The sequence below is a fragment of the Heloderma suspectum genome, chromosome 3 (assembly GCF_057233095.1).
Source record: "Heloderma suspectum isolate Gila_16-S chromosome 3, 16-S_ref, whole genome shotgun sequence".
NCBI lineage: Eukaryota > Metazoa > Chordata > Lepidosauria > Squamata > Helodermatidae > Heloderma > Heloderma suspectum.
This window is the reverse complement of record NC_139460.1, coordinates 190,567,046-190,594,292: the sequence shown is the minus strand read 5'-3', so window position 1 is coordinate 190,594,292 and position 27,247 is coordinate 190,567,046. Positions and strand designations below refer to the sequence as shown.

The following is a 27,247-nucleotide window of genomic DNA, read 5'->3' as shown; positions in this document are numbered from 1 at the left end:
GTCATTTATGGCTGCATTTACCTTAAACTGAGGCCTTTACGGTCGCAAATGGTGTCCCGGACACCATTTGCAGCCACAGTTACTCTGGCCCACCAGTGATACGGCAATGGCGGCTGTATCATTGGCACTTTGGAGCCGGTTGGCAACTCCGCAGATTTGCTGCGGAGTGGAGCCGGCCGGCGAGGATTCTGGGGGGGGAGGGACGGATCGTCTCCCCCCCCCAGCAGACCCCCACGGATGCCAGGTAAGGGGGTTTTGTACACCCCTAGCTGCCACATTTTGCACAAGCTGCAGATACCCAACTGTCGTCAAAGGCAGCCCCACATGCAGCGCAGCGCAGTAATCCACCTTGGAGGTTACCAGAGCATAGACAACTGAAGCCACGCTATCCCTATCCAGATAGGGGCATAGCTGGGCCACCAACTGAAGTTGGTAGAAGGCATTCCATGCCACTGAAGTGATAGAGATGATTCCAGGAGGACCCCAAGCTACGAATCTGCTCCTTTGGGGGAGTGCAGCCCCATCCAGAACAGGTTGAGCACCCTCCATCCGGTCAGGAGAGCTACCCACTAATAGCATCTCAGTCTTGTCTGGATTGAGGTTCAGTTTATTAGCCCTCATCCAGTCCCTTGTCTCAGCCAGGCACTGATTTAGCACATCCACAGCCTCACCTGAAGAAGATGACAAGCAGAAAGAGCTGTATCTCATCAGCATACTGATGACAACGCACTCCAAAACTCAGGATGACCACAGTTAACAGTTTCATGTAGATGTTGAATAACATGGGGGACAAAACAGAACCCCATACTGGAGAATCCACGGGGCCGACCAGTATCCCCCAAGTACCACCTTCTGGTGTGAAACCAAAGCAGGATAGTGCCTCCCACTCCCAAATCAGACAATCGCCCCAGAAGGATACCATGGCCAATGGTAATGAAAGCTGCTGAGAGATCAAAGATAAACAGGGTCACACTCCACCTGTCTCTCTCCCAACATAGTTCTTCATACAGGGCGACCAAGGCTGTTTCCATGTCAAAATCCAGCCTGAACACTGACTGAAATGGATCTAGCTCAAGAACCTTGCCCAAGAAAGGAACATTTGCCACTGGCCTAAAATTATTAAGATTTTCCAGGTCCGGGGAGGGTTTCTTTAGGAGTGGTTTCACCACTGCCTATTTGAGGCAGCCCAGGTCCACTCCCTCTTGCAAAGAGGCATTTATCACCTCCCTGGCCCAGGCAGCTGTTCCTTCCCTGACAGTTTTTGTAAGCCAAGAGGGGCAAGGATCTAATATGGAAGTGGTTGCACGAACCAGTCCAAGCACCTTGACAACATCCTCGAGCTGTACCTGTCATGGTCCCAGGGGTCCTGCTGCTACCAGAGATGTCCTCAGAGGAGGAGCCAGAACCATCAGTGCCAGTTGGCCCCTCAGGAGACCATGACATGAGCCAGGACAGTCCAGGACCCTCAGGGCTGATGCCTTTGACTCTGCCTCCTAGAGAGGTGGAGAATTCGGTTTCAGAGGCAGAGGAATATACTGAGCTGTCCCCAACCCCCGAGAACACCAGTGCCTGAAGGTCCGTGATAGGATGGTGGCCAGGCGAAGGAGTGCTTGCATTCTGAAGAGGACTACTCATGAGTCAGGCTCTCCTTAATTGGTAGTGTTATGGGGGAATGGATGAAATGGTTTTGTGCCAGCAATTTTTATCCCTGTATTTGGACAAAGACATATGAACAACACTTATAGCATGGTATGGACGTTCATTTCATGTAGTAACAAATGCATGAAGGGAGCAGGTTGGGACTGATCCCATTGGCTCTGCCCCGACCTCCACACATTTCAAGATCTCATGTGCAAAGGGGCCTATATGCCTATATCAGAACAAGTGTGGGCTCCCTGCAAAAATGAAGGGTACAGATCATGCACAGCCAACTTACACATGTTGGATGTATACCTGTGATGTGACTGGCTCCTTGGACATGCATGGCCAGCAACTGTGATCGTTGATTCCAAATACAGCACCCCACATGCATTTCTACACAAAATGAATGGTTGCATAGGGCTTGCATTTTAAGGAAGAGAAATATTACACTGGAAAGCTTGCCTTAAAGATAGCAAAAGCCTGACAGAAGAGTACACGTAGCTCTCTGAAACTGACTTCCTTAATAACTAATAACTGTTAGATTTAAAAAAGAGGGCACCACATAGAAAAAACACATTCTACCTTCAGTAGTAACTTTAATAGTGTTTGGATGTGACATATTAAGGAAAAAAATTTCAAGCTGCAATGATAAGAGCCATGCATTTAAAGAACAAGGGATGCTTAACATTTCTTTCTGCTGAGGGTAAGTCTTACTTCTAAAGGGACACAAATCAACCTCATAAATGTAAACAAGAATTCATGGTACAGCCAACTTCTCAACCTGATGTGGATAAAGTACCAAACCAAAACACATCTTTGAAAGATGTTAAAGGAGAACTGCAAAAGATTAAAAGATTCCACTAGATTCAAGAGGGCTGTATAAGAACACACACCAAGGAACAAAGAATGCCATGTTCCCGGTGTCCTGCTGCCACCAGAGTCGTCCTCAGAGGAGGAGCCAGAACCATCAGCACCAGTTGGCCCCTCAGGAGACCCTGCCATGAGTCAGGACAGTCCAGGACCCTCAGGGCTGATGCCCTTGACTCTGCCTCCTCGAATGGTAGAGAATTCAGCTTCTCAGGTGGAGGAAGATGCTGAGCCGCCCACAGCCCCCAAGAATGCCGGCACCTGAACGTCCGTGATAGGATGGTGGCCAGGCAGAGGACTGCTCACGTGCTGAAGAGGACTACTCATGAGTCAGGCCCTCCTCATGAGGAGGACACCTGACAAGCCTCTAACAGGAAGCAGCTGAGCAGTGGGTGGGGTTCTGGTAGCTTTGGCTACATCGGCTCTCACTGGTAACTTGAGAGCTGCTGGAAATAAGGCTGTGGCTATTTCCAGCATCTGCTTTCTTGTGCCTTGCCTTGCGATGGATGCTCTGTGCAACTGAGCCTGGACTGTTTCTTGGCCCTGTTCTGACCTCAGTAACGTACCTGATTGATTTAGTCTGTTTGACCTCTTGCCTGTTACCTTGACCACTCCTGCTGTTGCCTGATCCTGGTTGCCTGCCTGTGTTCTGACTTTTGCCTGGATTTTGACTATCCTATAAACCCAAGATTACTGTTATTTGTTTTTATTGGATTTTTATTGGATTGGTCCAAACTTGCACGGCTGCAAATGGAAAGTTGTAGGGAACTAGTGTAGGGAACTGGAATCCAGTGAAGGCTTCCAGCTGGAAAAAGAGGACAGGGCACTGAAGTGATGCTAGGGACTGCATGGAGAAGTGAGTATAGGAAAAAATTGCTGAATCATCCCATTCCTCCAGTGCCAGCGAAACTCTGCTGAGAATGATTCTGGTTCCATTAGGTTTTTAACATATTTGTATGGCTTTTATATACTGTGAGCCACTTTGTGAATACATTTTTTTGCCATTCCAGTGTGGTTCAAAAGTATGCAGTCCCTACATTTCCATTCTCTAAACTATCTAATTTAATGGGAAAAACCACTAAACTATTCAGGTATGACCTAAATCATATCCCTTATGAATATACACTGGAGGTGAGGAATAGATTTAAGGGATAAGACCTGATAGACAGAGTGCCTGAGGAACTATGGACGGAGGTCCGTAACATTGTTCAGGAGGCAGCAACGAAATCCATCCCAAAGAAAAAGAAATGCAAGAAAGCCAAGTGGCTGTCTGATGAGGCTTTACAAGTAGCTGACAAAAGAAGGGAAGCGAAAAGCAAGGGAGAAAGAAGCAAGGTGGAAAGAATACACAGAAGAACTATACAGGAAAGATCTTAATGTCCCTGATAGCCATGATAGTGCGGTCACTGAACTTGAGCCGGACATCCTCGAGAGTGAAGTCAAGTGGGCCTTAGGAAGCATTACTAACAACAAAGCTAGCGGAGGTGACAGTATTCCTGCTGAGCTATTTAAAATCCTAAAACATGATGCTGTTAAAGTGCTGCACTCAATATGACAACAAATTTGGAACACCCAACAGTGGCCACAAGACTGGAAAAGGTCAGTTTACATTCCAATTCCAAAGAAGGGCAATGCCAAAGAGTGTTCAAACTACCGTACAATTATGCGCTCATTTCACATGCCAGCAAGGTGATGCTCAAAATCCTACAAGCTAGGCTTCATGAGTATGTGAACCGAGAACTACCGGAAGTACAAGCTGGATTTCAAAGAGGCAGAGGAACTAGAGATCAAATCGCCAACATTCGCTGCATCATGGAGAAAGCAAGAGAATTCCAGAAAAACGTCTATTTCTGCTTCATTGACTACACTAAAGCCTTTGATTGTGTGGGTCGCAACAAACTGTGGCAAATTCTGAAAGAGATGGGAGTACCAGACCACCTTATCTGTCTCCTGAGAAACCTGTACGAGGGACAAGAAGCAACAGTAAGAACCGGACATGGAACAACCGATTGGTTCCAAATTGGGAAAGGAGTACGACAAGGCTGTATATTGTTGCCCTGCTTATTTAACTTATATGCAGAGTACATCATGAGAAACGCCAGGTTGGATGAATCACAGGTCGGAATTAAGATTGCCAGGAGAATTATCAACCATCTCAGATACGCAGATGATACCACCCTAATGGCAGAAAGCAAAGAGGATCTAAAGAGCCTCATGTTGAGGGTGAAAGTGGAGAGTGCAAAAGCTGGTTTGAAACTCAACATTGAAAAAACGAAGATCATGGCATCTGGCCCCATCACTTCCTGGCATATAGAAGGGGAAGAAATGGAAGCAGTGACAGATTTTATTTTCTTGGGCTCCAAGATCACCACAGATGGTGACTGTAGCCATGAAATTAAAAGACGCTTGCTCCTTGGGAGGAAAGCTATGGCAAACCTAGGCAGCATAGTAAGAAGCAGGGACATCACCTTGCCGACAAAGATTCGTATAATCAAAGCTATGGTTTTCCCAGTAGCAACGTAAGGCTGTGAGAGCTGGACTATAAGGAAGGCTGAGTGCCGAAGAATTGATACTTTCAAACTGTGGTGCTGGAGAAGACTCTTACGAGTCGCCTGGACTGCAAGGAGGTCAAATCAGTCAATCCTAAAGGAAATCAACCCTGAGTGCTCATTGGAAGGACAGATACTGAAGCTGAAGCTCAAATATTTTGGCCACCTAATGTGAACAGAAAAGTCACTGGAAAAGACCCTGATGCTGGGAAAGATTGAAGGCAAAAGGAGAAGGGGACGGCAGAGGATGAGATGGCTAGATCGCATCACCGATGCAATGAATATGGACTTGAGCACACTCCGGGAGAGAGTGGAGGACAGGAAGGCCTGGCATGCTATGGTCCATGGGGTCATGAAGAGTCGGACACGACTTAACAACTGAACAACAAAAGTCAGTTACATAGTGTAAACCTGAGATTCTAAGGGCGCAATCCTACTGGGGTAGACGGCCGCCTCCGAACTCGGAGGAGACTGCCTATCCAATGCAGGGCAGGAGAACCCCTCTGCACTTCAGACGCCCTGCATTCGCGGCTAGACAGCCAATTTCAGCTGTCTAGCTGCGGGAAGGCAGAGCCAGGGAAGCGGCTGCCGGACAACAATTTGGGTGTGTTGTACCAGCATTTCCGCCTTCCCTGCCCCAGAAGGCCCCAGGAACACCCCATTTTTGCTGCTCCATGCGGTTTCCCGAAGGTTCCCGGAAACCAACATATATGGCTGTCTAGCCACTGGCTAGCGGCCATAGGATTGCTCCCTCCGTAACAATAATCTATTCATGTATTCCTGAGGGTAAAATAGTAGCTGATTAAAGTACCTTAAATGGTGGCAGCCTGCTGTTATATACATTAACAGACGTCTCTGTCCTGGAATGTCACAATCGCACAGGATATACTTTTTATAGGGACAAAATAAAGATTCGGTAACACCCTCTTATGCCTTAACCCAAAGGACATTTAGGGAACAATCCTATGCGGATTTAGACAGAAAAACCCTAGACAGGCTGGCTGGGGTACGCTGAAAATTGTAGGACTTTTTTCTGTCTAAACATGCATAGGACTGTGCCCTTAATATGTTATATTTCTTGCCCATGCAACTGATGCATGTGTCAACTCACAGTGGTTCTTGGACTGGTGACATGAAGGATGTCAGGCTGTGTATGCCACTATCCAGCTCTGATCAAAGGAGGGAACTGCAAGGAGAAAAACCACCCTAGTCTAAGAAGCCACTTTATGCCAGTAGGCCAGAGCAAGTGAGGAGATACTCCCCAGCATCTATAAAAGCTTCCAGGTTGGACTTGTTCACTGGACATATCATCTAAGAGACCTGCTCATGTGGACCACAGCCTGTTTTTACTGCTCCCTTTGCCCAACACACAAATTCATCGGAGCCAGCCTGACACCCAGACACTTCTGGGTACACAGGCATGTAAGGTACAGCAGCCTCACTTGTGGGCTGCCATTGTGCTAGCTCATCCTCAGCACCATTCTCCCCCGTCATGCTTCTATCACAGTACTGGCTGTACGGCTGACACTAGTTGGAAAGACTGAAAATCCAGGAGGGATACCAGCTGCTCTTTTTTCCTTTTGTATACCAGTTTTGCTTTAAGTGTTCTTGATAGCTCACTTAAGTGGCACAGATAAAACCCAGAAGGCTCATACTCAGATGTCAAACTTTCAAGATGTATATCAGTAACGAAGGACATAAAGAGCTGGGGAAATGTATATATTTATCTTAACGTTCAGAACTGTATATTAAATTTTCTTTTAATGTTCTCAAGCCTACAAACTGATTTGCTGCTTACTGGAAAGGGCCCTTCTGTTTAACACATTTTTTTTTTACTACAGTGCCCCAGATGAATCAGCTAGATTTAAAAGTAATAAAACGCAGGGAATTCCAAGTAAAGTGTGACATTCTCCTTCATATCCCACCTCTGCACCACCCCCTTTTGGGGATTATTCCTGTGAAATAAAAGGAGGAGGTGGAAATGGTGGTAATTGTTTTCCAGAATAAGTTCCTGAATTCCGGGGGGGGGGGGGGGTTGTCCATTTCACAGAGATCTTTTCATGTGACTTCTCATACCTTTTGTTTCTAGCTTACAGATATTTGTTTTCTGTAGTCAGATATTTGAAATCTATAAAATATAAACAATTCTTTGGTAGTATAGCCCATACCAGCACAAGCAACAAAATCTGCAGCCAAGACAAGAAGAGCACTTTTTTATATTCACTTGGGCTTCCTTGTGTGTTAACCTAACCCACAAATAAACCACCTCAGGATTTATTCAAAGAGAAGCAGCAGATAAATACTGCTAATCCTTTGGATGGACAGTTTTAATAATTCACTAGATCATTGTGGAAGAAAACCCCGAGGAGGAGTCAACCACGTTACCCCTAGTATACGTAAATATGCTCTTTAGTTTCCATCGGCACATCACTGTGTGCATGAGTGTACGAGGCAGTTTAAATGATTAATAATGTAGAATGGTAAAGTAAGAGTTTTGTCTGTAAAAGAAGGGAATGTCTCTTACCTTCTGAGTTTGCAAACCTTGCATCTCTTTCAATCTGCCCAGAGGCCAAACCTATCCCCAAATCCCAGCTGGGCTGAAGAGCAGAAGGGAAGCACACCCTGGCTTTTGCTATCACCCAGAGGACCTAGGGCCACTGGGAGATTGCACCCCCTACTTCCCTGGAATAACATCAAGCCAAGGGGGAGACCAACCGGCCCATCCATTGGCCAGACAAGGAGCGATTGCAAGGAGCTCACATCCCTTCCCTCCCAGAAGAACACTCGGCTCCAGCTGACAGTAGCCCTGGGACTAAGGCAAGGGGGGGAAAGACTCTGGCCCCGTCCATTGGCCACCAAATGCTACTCAGGCAGGAACACCAGCAAGGGAAGATCAACCTGGTCCAAAGTGCCTTTAAATGCCTGCTTATAGCTCACCACCTTGTTCTGCCCTTGAAAACTGCTCTCCCTCCTCTTCCTTTTCCCTCCACTCTCCTTCCAGTGTGTGTGTTGTCTTTTTAGTTTGTAGCTTGATGGCAGGGTCTCTCTCTCACTTTGATGGATGTGGGCCACTTTGGAAGACCATAATTGTTTGACAAGCAGAATAAAAACTTCAGTAAATAAAAAATAAATAATACTCACTATGTTTCCCATTTCTTCTTCACTACAATCCAGCATTTTACAGATGAAAATAGAGACATGATTCCAACCCCAATTCTCATCCCAAGGATCATTACTGTATGCTGGTTAACTATGGATGATCCTGTCCTTCAATGATTTGAAAACCAAGAGGACAATTAAACAAAACACACAATAGGTTATCAACAGTTCAAAATATACCTCAGCAGGTGTAACGAATATCATGCATCGAAGGATGGACGAAAGTCCCTTACCTGGTCCCGCAGCTTGCTTCACGGTGGGGGGGAGGCGCTTCGGTTCTCCCCCCGAAGTTCAGGCCGGGGGGGGAGGCGCCCCGCCCGGCCGAAATTCAGGCCGGGGGGAAGGCGCCCCATCCCTCGCCACCGAAATTCAGGCCGGGGAGGAGCGCCCCGTCTCCCCGGCTGCGAAATAAAAAAGTAAATGTAAAAAAAAACACACACACACGTGATAGGCTACGTAACGATTTACGTAGCCTATCACGGCTGACTTTGGAAATCTAGCCATGATAGGCTACGTAAATCGTTACGTAGCCTATCACGTGTGTGTGTGTGGCTTTTTTTACATTTACTTTGTAATGGCGGCGGCGGCAGCCGGTCGGAAGACCGGCCGCCGCCCCTGCCCCCGCCGAAACGCCGCTGAAACACCGCCGGGACCCGCTGCCAAGAGGGACATTCGAAGGAGGTAAGTCCCATCGTGGGGGGGGGCGGAGAATTTCACCACCAATTTCGGGGGGCCGAATGCATTGGCATTCAGCCTCCCCGATATTCGTGGAGAAATTCTCCGCCATCCCTACATGCATCAAAATAAATATACTGGTATATATTTTTCAGATGTTTCCTGTGCACAGGCAGTGGAAGCAACTTTCTTAACTACTGTATATCCTCATCTTTATTAGCAAACAAAACAACTACTGTCTCTTGGTACTAACCAGTGGTCTTTTCTGAAAATATGCGGAGTTAAATATATGTTCCCATTATTCAGTTCTTATGACTCAATAGAAAGGTAGAGCAACAGATAATGCAGTCAATCTTCTACAGTCCTGACCAGTGATATAACATTTGAAATTAAATAGCGTTTTTCTATATTGTCCAAGAACCACTGAGGTGGGCATTTGCTGAATATGTAAAACACCCAAAGTACCCCCTTGTTACACCAGCAAAATGAGGTCATGTTTGGGTTATTAAATTAAGCTTCCTCAAAAGGGGGCCAGGGAAAGAATGCCATTGAAAACATAAAAAATACACCAAAATGGATGTTTTCTCTCTTTCCTCCATCTCCATGCTGCCCCCATTCCTTGCTGAACATCCAAGTCCTTCCAGTACTACTGTACAAGCTTTGAAAAGAATAAGGGCACAGCTCTACATAATTATGTCAAAGAAATGACAACTGTGCTTTTTGCAGGAGTAGGGATGAATAATTACAAGGCTGGGACATAATTAAGCAATTTTGGCTGTCGTATTCTTGAGCTGTCATTCTGATGTGAAGAGCTGTCAAGCCCAACAACACGCTTTGCACTGGACTGGCATCTTCCACTTTGATCTACACTTATGCCAGCAAAATGAGGTCATGGTTTGGTCATTAAATGAAACTTCCTTGTCTGGCACCATGCCCCTTGCCCAGCCAGGCTTACAAGATTTTTATTTTTTAAAATCAAGCATGAGACTATGTTCAATATTTTGACATCTCTAAATATAAACATCACTGGGTAATGAAGTTCAGCTTGCTTTTACATGGCGAGACAGAACAGAGCATTGCAATGTTAAGCTGTTTTCTAATGAATGACTGTATCTTCCCTGTAACGACAATCCCATCACAAACAGACTTTAAGCAACAAAAGATGAAATGAAGCAAAGCAGAAGAAAGCAGCATTCTGTTAAGAAAAATGAAAACTACAAGAAGGCAGGGAGTTAGACAAAATTAAATATTTATGATTTCACGAAGATGGGTGATTGCTAGCTACTTTTGCATTTGAGTAAACATAAGCTAGTTGGATGAAAATATCCTGCCTTGAGTCTCATTCCATGTGTTATTTTTCAGAAGGGTAACTTGCTCTCTAAGGATGTTTATGTCAAGCATCACATTAATGCAATTCTCATCTAACTCCCGCCCCACCCTATTGTCCATTCTTTTCTTCTGCTGAATAAGTTATTTATCTCCAGGTTCTCACTATGGAAGAAAGTTAACCTGAAATTTAGATTTCACTCTTTAAAAATTGGTCTATCAGCAGCAGTACAGTTCAAAGGGAAGTAATTCTATGTCACACCAACAAATATTGTCAACAACATTGTTTTCCCCTTGGTGTATGTAATGTGCATCACATCTCATAGCATGGGTGTATATACACACAAGCACACACAGTTATATAGACACGGTTAATGTGAGTTCAGTGGGGAATGTGCACGAACACCAGCCACTTTGCACCATCACATGAAAGCACAGAGAATGTGCACATGCTGACAGCATGAACAGAGGACTTTGTGCACTGCCCAATCAGCAGCAGCAGCATCACTACTACTACTACTATATAAACTACCTAAAATGTACTAGGTGCTATACACAGATTAAAAAGAAGACAGTCCCTGCCTGCAGGCTTACAATCTAAAAGACACAACACAAAAGGAAAAAAGGGAAGTGGAGGAAATGGGAAAATATGCAAACTTGGGAAGTAGTACTTAAAATTACACAGTTCTTATGATGACCAAAAACAGTTTAGAGAGGTTGAATGAAAACAGTTTAGAGAGGGGAGAAGTAGGGATGTACGAAACTCCCCTTACCTGGCTCCGCCAGGTTCCGCTGGGGGGGGGGAGGCACTCCATCCCTCCCCCTGGAATCCTGGCCGGCCGGCTCCACTCTGCGGGGATTCCGTGGAGCCGCCAGCCGGCTCCGCCAGCAGCCGGACATCCGGCCACTGGCTAGCAGGGACGCAAATGGCGGCGGCCATAGCCACCACTGTTTGCGTCCCTGTAGTCAGCCATGATAGGCTACGTAAAGACTTACATAGTCTATCACGTCTGGCTTAAAAAAAAAAAAATGCGCATACGCAAATGGTGGCGGCTATGGCCGCCGCCATTTGCATTCCTTATTTTCGCCGTCTTAGTCTACGTAAATATTTACGTAGACTAAGACGGCCAAAAATAAGGAATGCAAATGCGTTTGCGTATGCGTTTTTTGTGTGTTTTTTTAAGCCAGACGTGATAGGCTATGTAAGTCTTTATGTAGCCTATCACGTCTTGTAAAAAAAAAAAAAAAAACCTGACAAGACTGCAAATGGCGGTGGCGGCAGCTGGTCAGAAGACCAGCTGCCGCCGCCGCCGCCCAGAAGATCCGCCCCAGGTAAGTCTCGTCCTGGGGGTGATCCACGGGGGGGCGGGAGGGTGGCAGGCCGTTCCACCACAGATTTCAGAGGGCCGAATGCACTGGCATTCGGCCTCACCAAGATCCATGGCAGAATTCTCTGCCATCCCTAGGGAGAAGCCAAACAGCAGCTGGTCATTCTGCCAAGTCAAAGGAGTAGGTTCTACTGTCCCATCTCTGCAGCCACATACAGCTTCCAAGTGATGCTGGAGAAAGTGGACAATGGGGCAGTGTCCACTAAGGTGCGAATTAACTGCACCTTAACTGGTGAATGTATGTATTCTCTGCATGGAGACTATACATATTGCCTGAGAAATGCAAGAACCTGACATAGAGGCTATACGTATTAATCAGGGAATGAAGAAATGTCTGATTAAGTCATATTTCCTGCTAATCATTGATGGATGACTATCCTTATTGACTAGGCAATGTGCAGAATACCTTGTTGATACTCTCAATTTATGCACATCCTCCAAGCCTATGTGTGCAAACTGCCAGTCATCAGCAGTCATCTTATGTTAACCCAAATGTAACAAAATCATAAGACACAAATGCATTAAAAAGACAGCACTTTGTTGTTACATAGCAGATATATGGTGATTTAAGCTCCACCTATGAACCTTACTATGCTTAACTAAATCTGAAATATAGATAAGAGTTGGTCAGTCTGTGTCTCACATGACTGAATACTCCTCCATACAAAAAAAAATTCCCTGCACATGGAAAACTAGTATGCTATACAGAGAAGACTGAGCTAAAACCCCTCCCCCTGACCTAATTTTTAACATGTAGGGACTTTCTGTGTGTAGAGGAGCATTTGCTCATGTAAGCCCTCATGAGACTGAAGTGATACAGCTCAAACACAGGTTTACAACCTCAGTAGGCCACACTGCCTACCCAAAGGAATACTTCTGTGTCCATGGAAGGGAAGAAGCAGAAAACAAAACATTGTGTGGCGGGGAGGCACTGAAAATGCAAATGTTATGCTGAACATGGACATGGCCTGGCTCCTAAGATAGGATGCTCAGAAAGCTAGATAACATTTCTATTCACATCTTGAGCTAGGATGCTGAGCAGGTTACATATATAGAATTAGAGAGAAGCAGGCCATGCTGAATTATGCTGTCTTGAGCTGTCCAGGTGGTGCTGGATAGCCAGAGAGCATACTCAGGAAGGCAGGGTCTTGTTTACAGAAAAAAAGATATTTGGGACTTATGTAGCTTAGAAACAAGGGACAGAAAAGAGCTTGGTAAAGGCAGATTTTGATACATAGAGTCTGGCATAGCATCACCAGAAGAGTGTATAACCTGTGGCAGGTGACTGGCTCAGCAGACATTCATTGGTCATGCCACCCAAAAGCCATATCTGCAGTAGATGCTCTCACAGTTAAAAACTTGACTGTGTAAACAGTTTATCGAGTATGCGTGAGGATTTATACATACAGTTTTTGTGCATGAAATTCATTTTAATAAATTCAGCCCACTCCACAGTTCCTTAGGATAAACCAATATATGGATAACATATAGTAAGGTATAATGATAATAATTCTATTGCACACCAGGAGGCATATGCTCACGATGTCCAAAATGTTTACTAAAGGGAATATGTTATGCTAGGTAAGATGTAGCAATTCTGTAGCAAGCAATTTTAGAAAGGTTTATCAGAATGTTAAATTTGTACCTTGTGCTAAAAGGACTGCGGAAATAAGTATATGTTACATAATAAGATTAAACAGATAAGTAATTCAAAAATTACTATACAGTTTGGGACATGGAACTGTATTACTAGAAGAAACGACCAAGGCTTGATACTATCTTTGTGAATTGGAAAACCTTACTTAAGAAAAACAGATGTAAAAAAAGAACAATACAAAAACTGCAGACAAATAAACTAGACATAGTTCAGCAAAAGCCCACTTCTTCATTCCTTGACTGGGCCAACATGCATGCCTGTTTCGAAGAATATAACTGTTGGCAGTCTTAGAGTAAAATCCAGGAATATAGAGGTATTTATAAATTGTGGATTTGAATTTGATTTGATCACAGAAACAAAACATAACATCCCTTATGTGTTCAACTGTTGCATTTTACAGGACTTAGCAAAGGAAGAACCCTTTCATAAGAGCTTCAAAGCAAACAATTTCATGTATTACAGCCTGCATTGTAAGAGCCAAAATAGCTAAAGGCACTAGTAAACAATGTGTCAAACCAATCCCCAAATAAAAATTGTTAAAACTTTAATAGTTATAAAATGAATAGCTCTGAATTAATTTGCTTTCTGCTGCAAACATGCAGGCGATAACGGATCTATCTAGCTACACTTCTATGCCCTCAAAAACAGTTTACTTCCATAACTGCTATACTGCTCTTTAGGCTGATTGGAAATCTGCAATAAATTATTAACCACATATGTTATAAAATAAACCAGCATGTAGAAAGTCGCTCAATGAAACACATGAATTGAGTTTTAGATAGCTAATAATTCTAAAAAACATTTGGATTTCTGCAGGAATACAAAGTTATGCGGAAGTGTGTTGTATTGCACTGAAAAGTGCTCTGTGGGGGAAATCAATTTTTCTGAGTAAGCAATATACAATTTCCCAGTTTGTGGGTAATGTATTTTTTAAATCAATTTTTATTGTGAGTTTCAACAAAACAAAACAAACAAAAACATGACAAAACAAAACAAAACTGAAAATATAACAACATACTCAGAGGGAGCAATCCTATGGCTGCTAGACAGCGGCTAGACGGCCATACGATATGCCGTTTTCTGGGAATCGACCTCACCCCACCCTCACCTCGGAGGCAGCATGGAACAGCCCCATCCTCTGCGCTCGCAAGAGGAGCACAGAGCAGCCAGAAAGGGGCATGGCTGGGGGCATTCCAGGGCGGGGACAGCGTAGCTGCCTGTACAACACAACCTATGTGTCATACAGCAGGCTCCCTCCCCACTCTGTGCTCCCACGGCTAGACAGCCGAAATCGACTGTCTAGCTGAAAAAGCAGGGCAGGAGAAGCGCGGAGGGAATGATCCCCTCTGTGCTTCTCCTGCCCTGCTTTGGATACGCGGTCGCCTCCGCGTTCAGAGGCGGCCGCCTGTCTCAATAGGATTGCACCCTAAAGTCCTCAGTTTCAAATATTACAACATTCTAGGGAGAAAAAAAGGGGGGAAAGGATAGATTACACATAAATTTCAGTAGAAACAGACCAGATATCAAAATATAAGTCCATTTGCAAGTTACGCCTATATACCACTCTTTCAAATATTGCTAGTGTTGTTAAGTCCATTGCATTATAGGCAGTGAGCTTTTATCCTTCCAGTATTGCAGTATCAGTCCTTTAGCAGCCAAGAGGGTGCGAAAAATCCATTTACACTGACCATGTGTTATCTTCCAAAAAGCAGGTAAATAGTTTGAGAGAATATGTACATCAGTAAATATGAAGAGCTTTCCAATACAAAATGTATTCGTACAATAACCTCCTCCCAAAAGGAGGCATCTATTGGGCATTTCCAAAACATATGAATAAAAGAAGCATTAACTGCATTACACCTCCAACAATTAGCCGAGTTTGACAAACCGTTGTTAAAGAGACGTTGTGGTGTCCAGTAAGCCTGGAACAAAAGTTTTTACTGAATAAGACGTGACTGGGGGTCTATCAGACACAGATGCCAAAATGGCGGTCCATCGCTTAGACAAAATAGGACATTCCAATTCCCTGTTCCATTCCTGCTGTAGACCCAGTGTATCATATTTATTCACTGATAATAAGTATTTATAAACATGAATCATGAGTCGATATTAGGGATGTGTGAACTCACCCCCATCTGGATTCTCTGGACGCCTGCCCAGCCCCTGCCCCCGCTCACCGGTCCACGCTCAAGTCCCTCCCATGCTCGACAAGCAGCCCACACTCACCCCAGTGGCCTCATTGAGCTCTGCGGTCGCCATTTTTGGAAAAATAAAATGGCGCTCGCAAAAATGCACATGTTTTTTTATGCATGAAAATGTGCATTTTTGCGAATGTGCATATTCTCATGTGCACATTGGTATGTGTGCAAAAATCCACATTTTTTAAAAATGCACATTTTTGCACATACGTAAATATGCACATTCGCAAACTGCACATTTCCGCATAGCAAATATGTGCATTTGCAAAATGCACATTTTGGTGTGTGTGCAAGTATGCGTATTTTTGCGACCACCAATTTATTTCTCAAAATATGGCAACTGCAAAGCTCAACGCAGCCGCTGGGCTGAGTGCAGGCCATTCTCCAAGTGCAGGCAGGGGGCGAGCAGGGGCAGGGGCTCAGCAAGCGGGGCTTGGGGGTGCGGACAGGGGCAGTTCTGCCCGATTCCTGGATTAAATTGGGTGCCCGCACCGTCCCTAGTCAATATACCTGGTCAGCTTCAATAAGTGTTTCCAATAGCACAGGAGACTCTGAGGCAGTAAAAAGCAGGAGGACCAAATCTAAATACTAACAAATGTTTCAATTGCAAATAATGCCATTCTGCTGTAGCAGGCAAATCAAAGTTGAAAATGGCAAAAACTCATCATCAACACCCAATAATTGATCTTGGGTAAAGATCATTTTATCTGTCCAGGTCCGCCACGGAAACATTTTCTTTCCTATTCTTAGAACTGGATTTTCCCATAAAGTCAATTTGGCATTGGAAAATGGGTCAAACTGTAATTGGCATGACATTATATACCACACATCTCTAACCACCATGATTGTGGGAGTAGCTCTTTCCGCCTTAATATGCCAAGAACCTAATGCTATCCATTTGGAGAGAGGCTCCAGAGAGGAAGATTCCAAAACTGACCAAGGTGGAAAATAAAATCTGAGTGGAAAAGACCAAAATTTAGTACAGGTCAGCAAATAAGCCCAATTATATGTAGCAAGATCTGGAAAGCCAAACCTACCTTCTTTAATTGGAAGTTGCATCTTTTTCAAAGATATTCTTGGTGGAAAGGAACCCCAAAATAATTTATGAAACAAAGCATTAAGTTTTGGGAAATATTTGCTAGTAAAGGGATCTCACGTATAACATAAACAATTCAAGGTATAGTATTCATCTTAAGTTTATTATCCTTGCTCCATAAACTCAGCTATAACAGATGCCCATCTATTTCTCTCGTGAAATGTCATTAATCAACTTATTAATTAACTTAATCATTTGAGATATATCTCTAGGGATAATTATTCCCAAATAAGTAATAAACTCTGGGCACCGTCAAAATTGCCAATTGGTTAATACACTAGAGTATATCCTATTTCCAATCGGCATTATTTCTGACTTTGACCAATTAACTGAATAGCCAGAAAAATCACTGAAAGTATTAATCAATTTCAACAAAGCTGGAACCAACAACTGGAGTTTCGAAATAAACAGCAAAAGATCATCAGCATAAAGGCTCATTTTAAATTTTAAGCCAAAAGGCACAAATCTATGAATACTACTATTTTGTCTAATAGCACACACACATAAGTCAAATATCAATGGGGAAAGTGGACAACCTTGTCTGGTGCCCCACCCAAGTAAAAAAAAAGCTGAAAATAAACCATTAGTCATTACTCTTTTCCTTGAAGCCAAGTACAAAATTTTAACCCAATTCAAAAATTCTATAGGAAAACCAAAATTAGTTGATGTAGTAAAAATACATTTCCAATTAATTTTGTCAAAGGCCTTTTCTGCATCCAAGGAAATGATGGCCGCCTGATTGGTTCTTTCAGAGTTTAAAGCAACTAGATCGACAACTAATCTCAGATTATCTGCCCCGTTTATTTTTAATAAATCCCACCTGGTCTGGTCTAACCAATGTGGCAATAACTTGTTGCATTCTATCAGACAAAACTGATGTTAATATTTTGATATCTACATCAATTAATGTTATCGGTCGATAGCACAATAGGCATGATCCTTGCCACGCTTAGGTATCACAGTAATATAAACATCGTTTAATGATGAAGAAAGGGAGCCTGCCTCAGAAATATGGTTATAGAGGCAGTACAGCTTTGGAGCTAAAAGGCCAGAGAATGTTTTATACCACTCAGTTGGGAATCCATCCGGACTGGGTGATTTCCCAGTGTTCATATTCATAATTGCATTCATAATTTCCTCCAAATGAAAGGGAGCCAAAAAAAGCTGTCGTTGTGAAGAATCTAAGCATGGAAGATCAATATGAGAAAAAAAGCTTCCATAACATGCTTTGATATCTTGCTCTCAATGCGGTAAAGATCAGAATAAAAGTTTTAAAATTGTGATCTTCGACCTATAGGAGAAATATATACTTTGTCACTCTCATCTTTAATAGCTGAAATGACATTTTGATGTTGATGCTGTTTAAGATAATGTGCAAAGATCAAACTAGGACATTCACCATTTTCCCAATATGCCTGTCGTAAACAAGCCAGAGCAAATTCCACCTGCTGTGAAAGAATATTATTCAACTCATGCTTAGCATTTTGCAGCTTTTGTTACAGTTGTGCAGTAGGGGAAATGGCAACTGAGTTATAAGAGATTTCAACTTATTTAAAAAATCTGTTGAGTTTTTTAAAAAAAAATTGGTTAGAAGCATAAGCAATAATTCAGCCCCTTATAAAAGCTTTACTGGCCTCTGACTCAATGGCGCATGAACCCGCCAAACCCTCATTAGTATTACTCTCTCAGTTAGCTAACATCTGAGTTTTAAATTTCTCATCAGGAAGAAGAGAAACATTAAGGCGTCAAAGACAGGGGGCCCTAGGGGTGTCAAAAAATTGCAGTTCGAAACATACTGGAACGTGACCTGACACCACCAATGTGTCAATCTTACCGTCTTTTAGTTGGCATACCAAAGATGTAGAGACCAAAGAATAATCTAATCTAAATACAGTGAACTGATGAAATAGAAGTATACTCTCTGTCAGCAGGATGTAAAATTCTCCAAGCATCAATTAAACCGTATTCCATCATGTAAGCCTGAAGTGCCAGTCTCACAACAGATTGGGTCTTAGGGGGAGGTGTGCTCCTATCCAACAAAGGACCTAAGACCTCGTTAAAGTCCTCACCTACAATCAAATAATCATAAGCGGTATCAACCATTTTAGCCAAACAATCATGTAACATAACCGGAGAATCAATATTAGGCCCATATACATTGATCATAGCAATTAATTTCTCCATATACTTCCCAGCCAGGATAAAAAAACACCCCTCAGTGGCAAGAATCACCTGTTGAACTGAAATAGAAAGTCACTTATGAATTATAAGCGTAACCCCTTTACACTGTGTTGAAGTATCTGTAACATAAACCTCACTGACCCAGTCCTTTTGCAACATGTGTCCATCTATGTGGCCATCAAATGGGTTTCTTGTAAAAAGAAACTTAGAAAAAACTCTTTTCTGCTTATTTACATTTCGCAGCTCCCAGACATTCCATTAAGTCACGTTAAGCATTGAAAAAGCAAAAACAAATTATTTGCCCCTCCACCCAAACACATCTTTCCAGATTTGCAAAAAAACCCAAAACTAAACTAAATTTGTATAGCGTAGGTAGTATAATAAATACATCCTTAGTTTACATTTGGGACTAACCATTTTAAACACCATAAGAATAATTTTTATTATATAGAAACAGAGAAAAAATGAAAATTACTCAAAGGTATAAGCAATAATTGAAAATCACCACCACCATCCAAAATACAAATCACATATATTATAAAATAAACTAGCATGTAGAAAGTCACTCAACAAAACACATGAATTGAATTTTAGATAGCTAACAATTCTAAGAAAGATTCTGATTCCTGCAGAGTTCTGCAGAATGGTGTTGTATTGCACTGATAAGTGGTGTGTGTGTGGGGGGGGGGGAATCAGTTTTTCTGAATAAGCAATATACAATTTTCCCAGTTTGTGGGTAATATTTGCCAGAAAGCCTGACTCTGAACTGGCCATTTGAGAGATTCTCCTTCCAACATCAGCTCCAGCATAGTATAATTGAACTCTGCACATGCCACAGGGATCTTCTCTCACAAAGCTTCCACACACGACTTGAAGAAATCTGTACCCCCTTGAGTTCGATCCAAAGATTCCTTACATCAGGAGACAGGTGCAACTTCCCTCCTCATGAATTCTTCCAATTCTCCCCTCCTGCTCCAGCCCAACACCCCATCCTACACTATTCCACAGGTTCTGCCAACCCTCAGGGATGGGGATACAGTGAGCTGCAGTGGGGAGGAAGGCTGGGAAACCCCAGTGAATTAGCAAATGTTCGCTTTCACTTCTCTAGATCCAACCCTATATGTCACATTGTGATAGTATGTAAGAATTTTTCAGAGGATATGACCACACATTAGAATTACTTGGGAGATTAAACATAATAAAGTCAAAAGACCCACAATAAATATGAACCCTGAAGTCTTAATTGCTATACAGAACAACTACTACAGTATATGTTATCAAAAATCCCTTTTCTGGAGCACACCACAAATGCCTGCTGACATGCATCAATCTTAAGTGACTAAGCACAACATAATCAAAAGTGCAGCACTAAAGCAAATTCTGAATTCAACAGACTTAAGAAATGTTAACATCTTTGTCTGCTAGTATCATTTATCTAACCTCCAGAAGCAATGCTCTGTAAATCATTTAGAGGTGACTACTATTCAAAATGATCAACAGATTCTAGACCTGCAATTTTACAGATTCATAAACATTCTCATAGCCTTCCTTCAGTCCCTTACCTTCGTATCTGTGGGTTTCACCACTTTCATAAAGGCGCCCCTCAAAATGGCTTCATCACGTTCACCTCTGCTTACTTTCCGAGAATCCAGAAACTTCAGGTTGGTTAATTTGTGCAGAACAAAATACCTGATTTTTATAAAATGAAAACTTTAGATTAGGAAATTCCATTGACCTATGGCACAATATTCTCAATTCAAAGGACTTAAAATCAGTCTGTGGGAGCAAGCACCAATTTATCATTCTTTTTTTCTTATTCTTTTTTTTTTTTTACAATTATGCTCTTCATTCTGCATTTTTGTGGAATGTGGTAGTGTTTGAACTCAAGCGAAACAGCTTACACAGACAAGGTTAACATTTGTAGCCCATATCTCTTTTCCAAGACATACTGTATAGCTCATTAAGCAATGGGTTCTGCCCTAAGGAGGTGGGCGTGGTGTTCCTATACTATTCATTGTGCAAATACCTCAGTCATAACTTCATTATAATTTTACTCCAGTCTTCATGACCTGTAAATTACAGAGCAGGGAAGATCCCAGGATACTGGCTGATCAAAATGGACTATTCAACCTTTACTTTAGAGGGGGGAAGTAGGACAACATCCACTTGTGCCTGCTGGCCCCACCATGCCTCACCCCTGTACTATTTTACATAATGCCTGAATGAGCCCATTCACATACAGATGGTTCCCATGTAGCCTCTGCATGCATGATCAAGGTCCTCGCCTATACAATGGTCCCCAGTTACATGAACAAAGCCTGTGTAATACCACAGAGGCTCTTTCAGAAATGCCAAATGCACATAGGGAGTGGGGGCAATGAACACAAGGCCGTTCCTTCACTATGCATGTGGCATGTTCAAAGTAACATTTGAGCAGTGCTAGTAGCTATAAGCTAATAATCTGACTGATGCATTAGCTGAGGAATATTAGCAAGGATAGGTGAGTATTGATAAGTCAGTGGTGGGGCCACAACTAGAATAATGTGTCCAGTTTTGGTCACCCATATTCAAAGACAAGGACTTGAAAGTAGAACCAGTTTTGAGCAAACTTGGTAAGCAAGCTTGTTCTGTTCGGTCTAGAAAAATGGAAGGTGAGAGAAGACAAGATAGCACACCACATACAGTATATAACATATCAGAAGAGATAATACAGTACAGGAGGGAGAGCTACTTAAGTCATAGACAGCTGTGGTACAAGGACTGATGGATATAAAAAAATAACCACTAAAATGTAGGTTAGAAATCGCAGCAATTAAAAAAAAAACACCCTCCATTAGAGGTGTTAAATTCTCAGACTCCCCAGAACAGTTGTGGTAGCAATGACCTTTACTTTCTTCCAAGATAGTGTTGGCTAAAACTGTGAAGGATAACTTGTGATTCAAGTTCTAATGCCTCAGTTGTGTAGGATTTTCCTCTGCATACCATCTTCTTAAGTAGAGACAAAACACTGCACAGTGCAGTTGGATCCCACTAAAACATTTCTTCTTTCAGTGTTTGCCTGACCTTATTTATTTGATTTTTTTATTTAAAACTCCCTTACTTGAATATTTTTCAGTTATAAAAGAACACATTAATCAACATTTCATAAGCCATTAATAACCATCACCAATTTTTACTTACATATTCTCTTTCCAGAGTTATCTGAGATGTAATTCACAGAAAATTTCATTTATGCATTTATAACATTATATGCCACCCAATGCCCCTTCATGGATCACTGCCTTGTTGTGGCGAAGGGGCTTGCGTAACTCAGTGAAGCCATAAGCTATGCCGTGCAGGGCCACCCAAGACGGACAGGTCATGGTGGCGAGTTCTGACAAAATGTGGTCTACTGGAGAAGGAAATGACAAACCAATCCAGTATTCTTGCCTAGAAAACCCCATGGAACGTATCACAAGGCTAAAAGAGATGACGCCGGAAGATGAGCCCCTCAGGTCGGAAGGTGTCCAATATACTACTGGGGAAGAGCAGAGGCAATTTCCAAGTAGCGCCAGAAAGAGTGAAGCGGCTGGGCTAAAGCCAAAAGAACGCTCAGCTGTGGATGTGTCTGGTGGTGAAAAGAAAGTCTGATGCTGTAAAGAACAATATTGTTTAGGAACCTGGAATGTAAGATCAATGAATCAAGGTAAGCTGGAGGTGGTCAAACATGAGATGGTAAGATTGAACATCGACATCTTGGAAATCAGCAAAGTAAAATGGGCAAGCATGGGCGAATTTAATTCAGGTGACCATTATATCTACTACTGTGGGCAAGAATCCCTTAGAGGAAATGGAGTAGCACTCATAGTCAATAAAAGGGTGGGAAAAGCAGTACTGGAGTACAATCTCAAAAACAATAGAATGATCTCAGTACGAATCCAAGGCAAACCATTCAACATCACAGTAATTCAAGTCTATGCCCCAACCACTGAGGCCAAAGAAGCTGAGGTTGATCGGTTCTATGAAGACCTACAACACCTTCTAGAACTACCAAAAAAAGATGTCCTCTTCATCATAGGGGATTGGAATGCTAAAGTAGGAAGTCAAGAAATAACCAGGATAACAGGCAAGCATGGCCTTGGCGTACAAAATGAAGCAGGAGAAAAGCTAATAGAGTTTTGCCAAGAGAACACACTAATCATAGCAAACACTCTTTTCCAACAGCACAAGAGGCGACTGTCAGGGTGGAAACTGAGCCGATAAAACTCCAGAGCAGTTCTGATTCTGAAGAGGATCAGCAATCTGTGGTAGAGGAGGCACAGGCAAAGCAGCTGGCAGAGATTCCTCCTGCCGGCATTCCTGAGATAGATAGTGACCCGGGCAGTAAGAGAATGCGGGAGGGGGGCTTGCTAGACGCTCGAAGCAGAGAGTGACGAGCAATGGAGGGCGCGGAAAAGAAGTGTAGCGCCCATTTGGCGTGCAAGCAAGGGCCGCCTCCTGTGGACCCAACGGAAAGAGGGAGGATCTCTCCCTAGCCCATAAGTTCAGGGTCTGCAAGTGATTCTCCTTCAAACAGGGACCAACTGCCTATCCGGAGCATAGGCTACTCCGCTGTTCATTGCTTAGTCTCTGGTGATTAGCATCTGAAAGAGTCATTAAGTTGTAAAAAGATTAAAGCTTTAAAAAGAATCCTTTCATCTGTGGCTTGAGTTGGCTATTAGAGTGTACTGAAAGAGGCCGCTACGGCGCTCCTGACAGCAACTCTACACATGGACATCACCAGATGGTCAATATCGAAATCGGATTGATTATGTACATTTATTTATTTATTTATTTATTTCTATACCGCCCAATAGCCCAAGCTCTCTGGGCGGTTCACAAAAATTAAAACCAAACACACAATAAAACAATTTAAAATATATAGAACATTAAAACCACAATATAACAATACAACCACAATAAAACCTAGCAGAAGTGCAGGAGTTTAAAATACAGATTTAAAACAGCAAAGATAAAAATTTAGAAAGCTAAAATGCTAAAATGCCTGGGAAAATAAAAAGGTCTTCACCTGGCGCCGAAAGGAATACAATGTAGATGCCAGGCGAACCTCACTAGGGAGCTCATTCCAGAGCCGGGGTGCCACAACAGAAAAAGCCCTCCTCCTAGTAGCCACCCGCCTCACTTCCTTTGGCAGGAGCTCACGGAGAAGGGCCGCTGATGATGATCTTAAGGTCCGGGCAGGCACATATGGGAGGAGGCGATCCTTCAGGTAACCTGGCCCCAAGCCGTTAAGGGCTTTGAATGTTAACACCAGCACTTTGAATCGGGCCCGGAAATGGACTGGCAGCCAGTGCAGCTAGAAAAGTACTGGCATAATATGAGCTCGCAGGCCAGTCCCTGTTAACAATCTTGCTGCCCTATTTTGGACCAGCTGAAGTTTCCAGACCATTTTCAAAGGCAGCCCCATGTATAACGCATTGCAGTAATCCAGACGAGAAGTTATCAGAGCATGGATAACTGTAGCTAGGCTATCTCTGTCCAGATAAGGGCGTAGTTGGTACTTATAAAGTTGGTACTTTGCAGCCAAAGATGGACAAGCTCTATACGGTCAGTAAAAACAAGACCTGGAGCTGACTGTGGCTCAGATCATGAGCTTCTTGTTGCAAAATTTTGGCTTAAATTGAAGAACGTAGGGAAAACCACTAAACCGTTCAGGTATGACCTAAATCATATCCCTTATATATAGTGGAGGTGACGAACAGATTTAAGGGATTAGACCTGATAGACAGAATGCCTGAGGAACTATGGACGGAGGTCCGTAACACTGTTCAGGAGTCAGCAACTCAATCCATCCCAAAGAAAAAGAAATGCAAGAAAGCCAAGTGGCTGTCTGATGAGGCTTTACAAGTAGCTGAGGAAAGAAGGGAAGCGAAAAGCAAGGGAGAAAGGGGAAGATATACCCAACTGAATGCAGAGTTCCAGAGAATAGCAAGGAGAGACAAGAAGGCCTTCTTAAATGAACAATGCAAAGAAATCGAGGAAAACAACAGAATGGGAAAGACTAGAGATCTCTTCAAGAAAATCAGAGAACTCAAGGGAACGTTTTGTGCAAAGACGGGCATGATAAAGGCCAAAGAAGGCAGGGACCTAACAGAAGCAGATGAGATTAAGAAGAGGTGGAAAGAATACACAGAAGAACTATACAGGAAAGACCTGAATGTCCCTGATAGCCATGATAGTGCGGTCATTGTACTTGAGCCGGACATACTAGAGAGTGAAGTCAAGTGGGCCTTAGGAAGCATTATTAACAACAAAGCTAGCGGAGATGACAGTATTCCAGCTGAGCTATTTAAAATCCTAAAAGATGATGCTGTTAAAGTGCTGCACTCAATATGACAACAAATTTGGAACACTCAACAGTAGCCACAAGACTGGAAAAGGTCAGTTTACATTCCAATTTCAAAGGAGGGCAATGCCAAAGAATGTTCAAACTACCATACAATTGCGCTCATTTCACATGCCAGCAAGGTTATGCTCAAAATCCTACAAGCTAGGCTTCAGCAGTATGTGAACCGAGAACTACTGGAAGTACAAGCTGGATTTCAAAGAGGCAGAGGAACTAGAGATCAAATCGCCACCATTCGCTGGATCATGCAGGAAGCAAGAAAATTCCAGAAAAACTTCTATTTCTGCTTCATTGACTACGCTAAAGCCTTTGATTGTGTGGGTCACAACAAACTGTGGCAAATTCTTAAAGAGATGGGAGTACCAGACCACCTTACCTATCTCCTGAGAAACCTGTACGAGGGACAAGAAGCAACAGTAAGAACCGGATAATGGAACAACCGAGTGGTTCAAAATTGGGAAAGGAGTACGACAAGGCTGTATATTCTCGCTCTGCTTATTTAATTTATATGCCGAGTACATCATGAGAAACGCCGGGTTGGATGAATCACAGGTCGGAATTAAGATTGCCAGGAGAATTATCAACAACCTCCGATATGCAGACGATACTACCCTAATGGCGGAAAGCGAAGAGGATCTAAAGAGCGTCTTGTTGAGGGTGAAAGTGGAGAGTGCAAAAGCTGGTTTGAAACTCAACATTGAAAAAACGAAGATCATGGCATCTGGCCCCATCACTTCCTGGCATATAGAAGGGGAAGAAATGGAAGCAGTGACAGATTTTATTTTCTTGGGCTCCAAGATCACCACAGATGGTGACTGCAGCCATGAAATTAAAAGACGCTTGCTCCTTGGGAGGAAAGCTATGGCAAACCTAGACAGCATAGTAAGAAGCAGGGACATCACCTTGCCGACAAAGATTCGTATAATCAAAGCTATGGTTTTCCCAGTAGCAACGTATGGCTGTGAGAGCTGGACTATAAGGAAGGCTGAGCGCTGAAGAATTGATACTTTCAAACTGTGGTGCTGGAGAAGACTCTTACGAGTCGCCTGGACTGCAAGGAGGTCAAATCAGTCAATCCTAAAGGAAATCAACCCTGAGTGCTCATTGGAAGGACAGATACTGAAGCTGAAACTCAAATATTTTGGCCACCTAATGTGAACAGAAAAGTCACTGGAAAAGACCCTGATGCTGGGAAAGATTGAAGGCAAAAGGAGAAGGGGACGGCAGAGGATGAGATGGCTAGATAGCATCACCGATGCAATGAATATGGACTTGAGCACACTCCAGGAGAGAGTGGAGGACAGGAAGGCCTGGCGTGCTATGGTCCATGGGGTCATGAAGAGTTGGACACGACTTAATGACTCAACAACAACAATGCTACCCAATAAGACATTTATCTGGGCGACTTACATTATCAATACAATGTTAAAATACAACAGTAAAATAAAACAATCACACAGCAAAACAATCAAGCAGCAGAGGCTGAAATTAATAAAAAAAATATTCATAATCAACAATTAAAACTTAAAACAAATTTTAAAAGATTGAGTCTGGGACATTAAAAAGATATTTGCCCAGTGCCAAAATGATCACAAAGTAGGCAGCGGTTGCGCCTCTCTAGCAAAAGTATTCTCCAGCTGGAGTGCCACAACCAAAAAGGCCCTCTTTTTAGTAGCCACCACTGTACCTCACTTGGGAGGAGCACCCGGAGAACGGCCTAACACACAATATAGTAACATTTTGTAAGATCTTCCCCAACATGTGGCAATTAAATTATTCCCCCAGATCATATTGGTTAGTGATTCTGGGGTGGTTTTCTCTTTCCCCTGTAGCTTATGGCCTGATTTACTTATGAGAATCAAATTGAGCTATTTGTTTTTGGGTAAACCTGTCCTCTGCTTTGGCTATACTGCATTAGCCTTCGTGATGTGTGCATACTGATTTGTGGGTGCCTGGATGGTGTTTATTCCCTTAAAAGTGTACAATTCTCTTATTTTAATTTTTGCATTATGCTGTCTCATTGTAAGATAACTCTGTTTTTCAGGCTAAACTTACCCATTCAAGAATCTAGCTTTTAAAATAATTAATGCACGACAAATTTGTGCATGCAAAAGCAGGATACAAA

The 27,247-nt window shown here is 42.9% G+C and overlaps 1 protein-coding gene across 6 annotated transcripts in view; it reads right to left on the bottom strand.

Moving 5' to 3' along the window:
• LRMDA (leucine rich melanocyte differentiation associated) overlaps positions 1-27,247 on the bottom strand; it is a 1,351,091-nt gene that overhangs the window by 597,385 nt on the left and 726,459 nt on the right. For all 6 annotated transcript variants that reach the window (XM_084845214.1, XM_084845217.1, XM_084845216.1 and 3 more), the window contains one exon: positions 20,300-20,426. In XM_084845214.1, the coding sequence (XP_084701340.1) occupies positions 20,300-20,426 (127 nt within the window). The remainder of the gene's footprint in view (positions 1-20,299; positions 20,427-27,247) is intronic.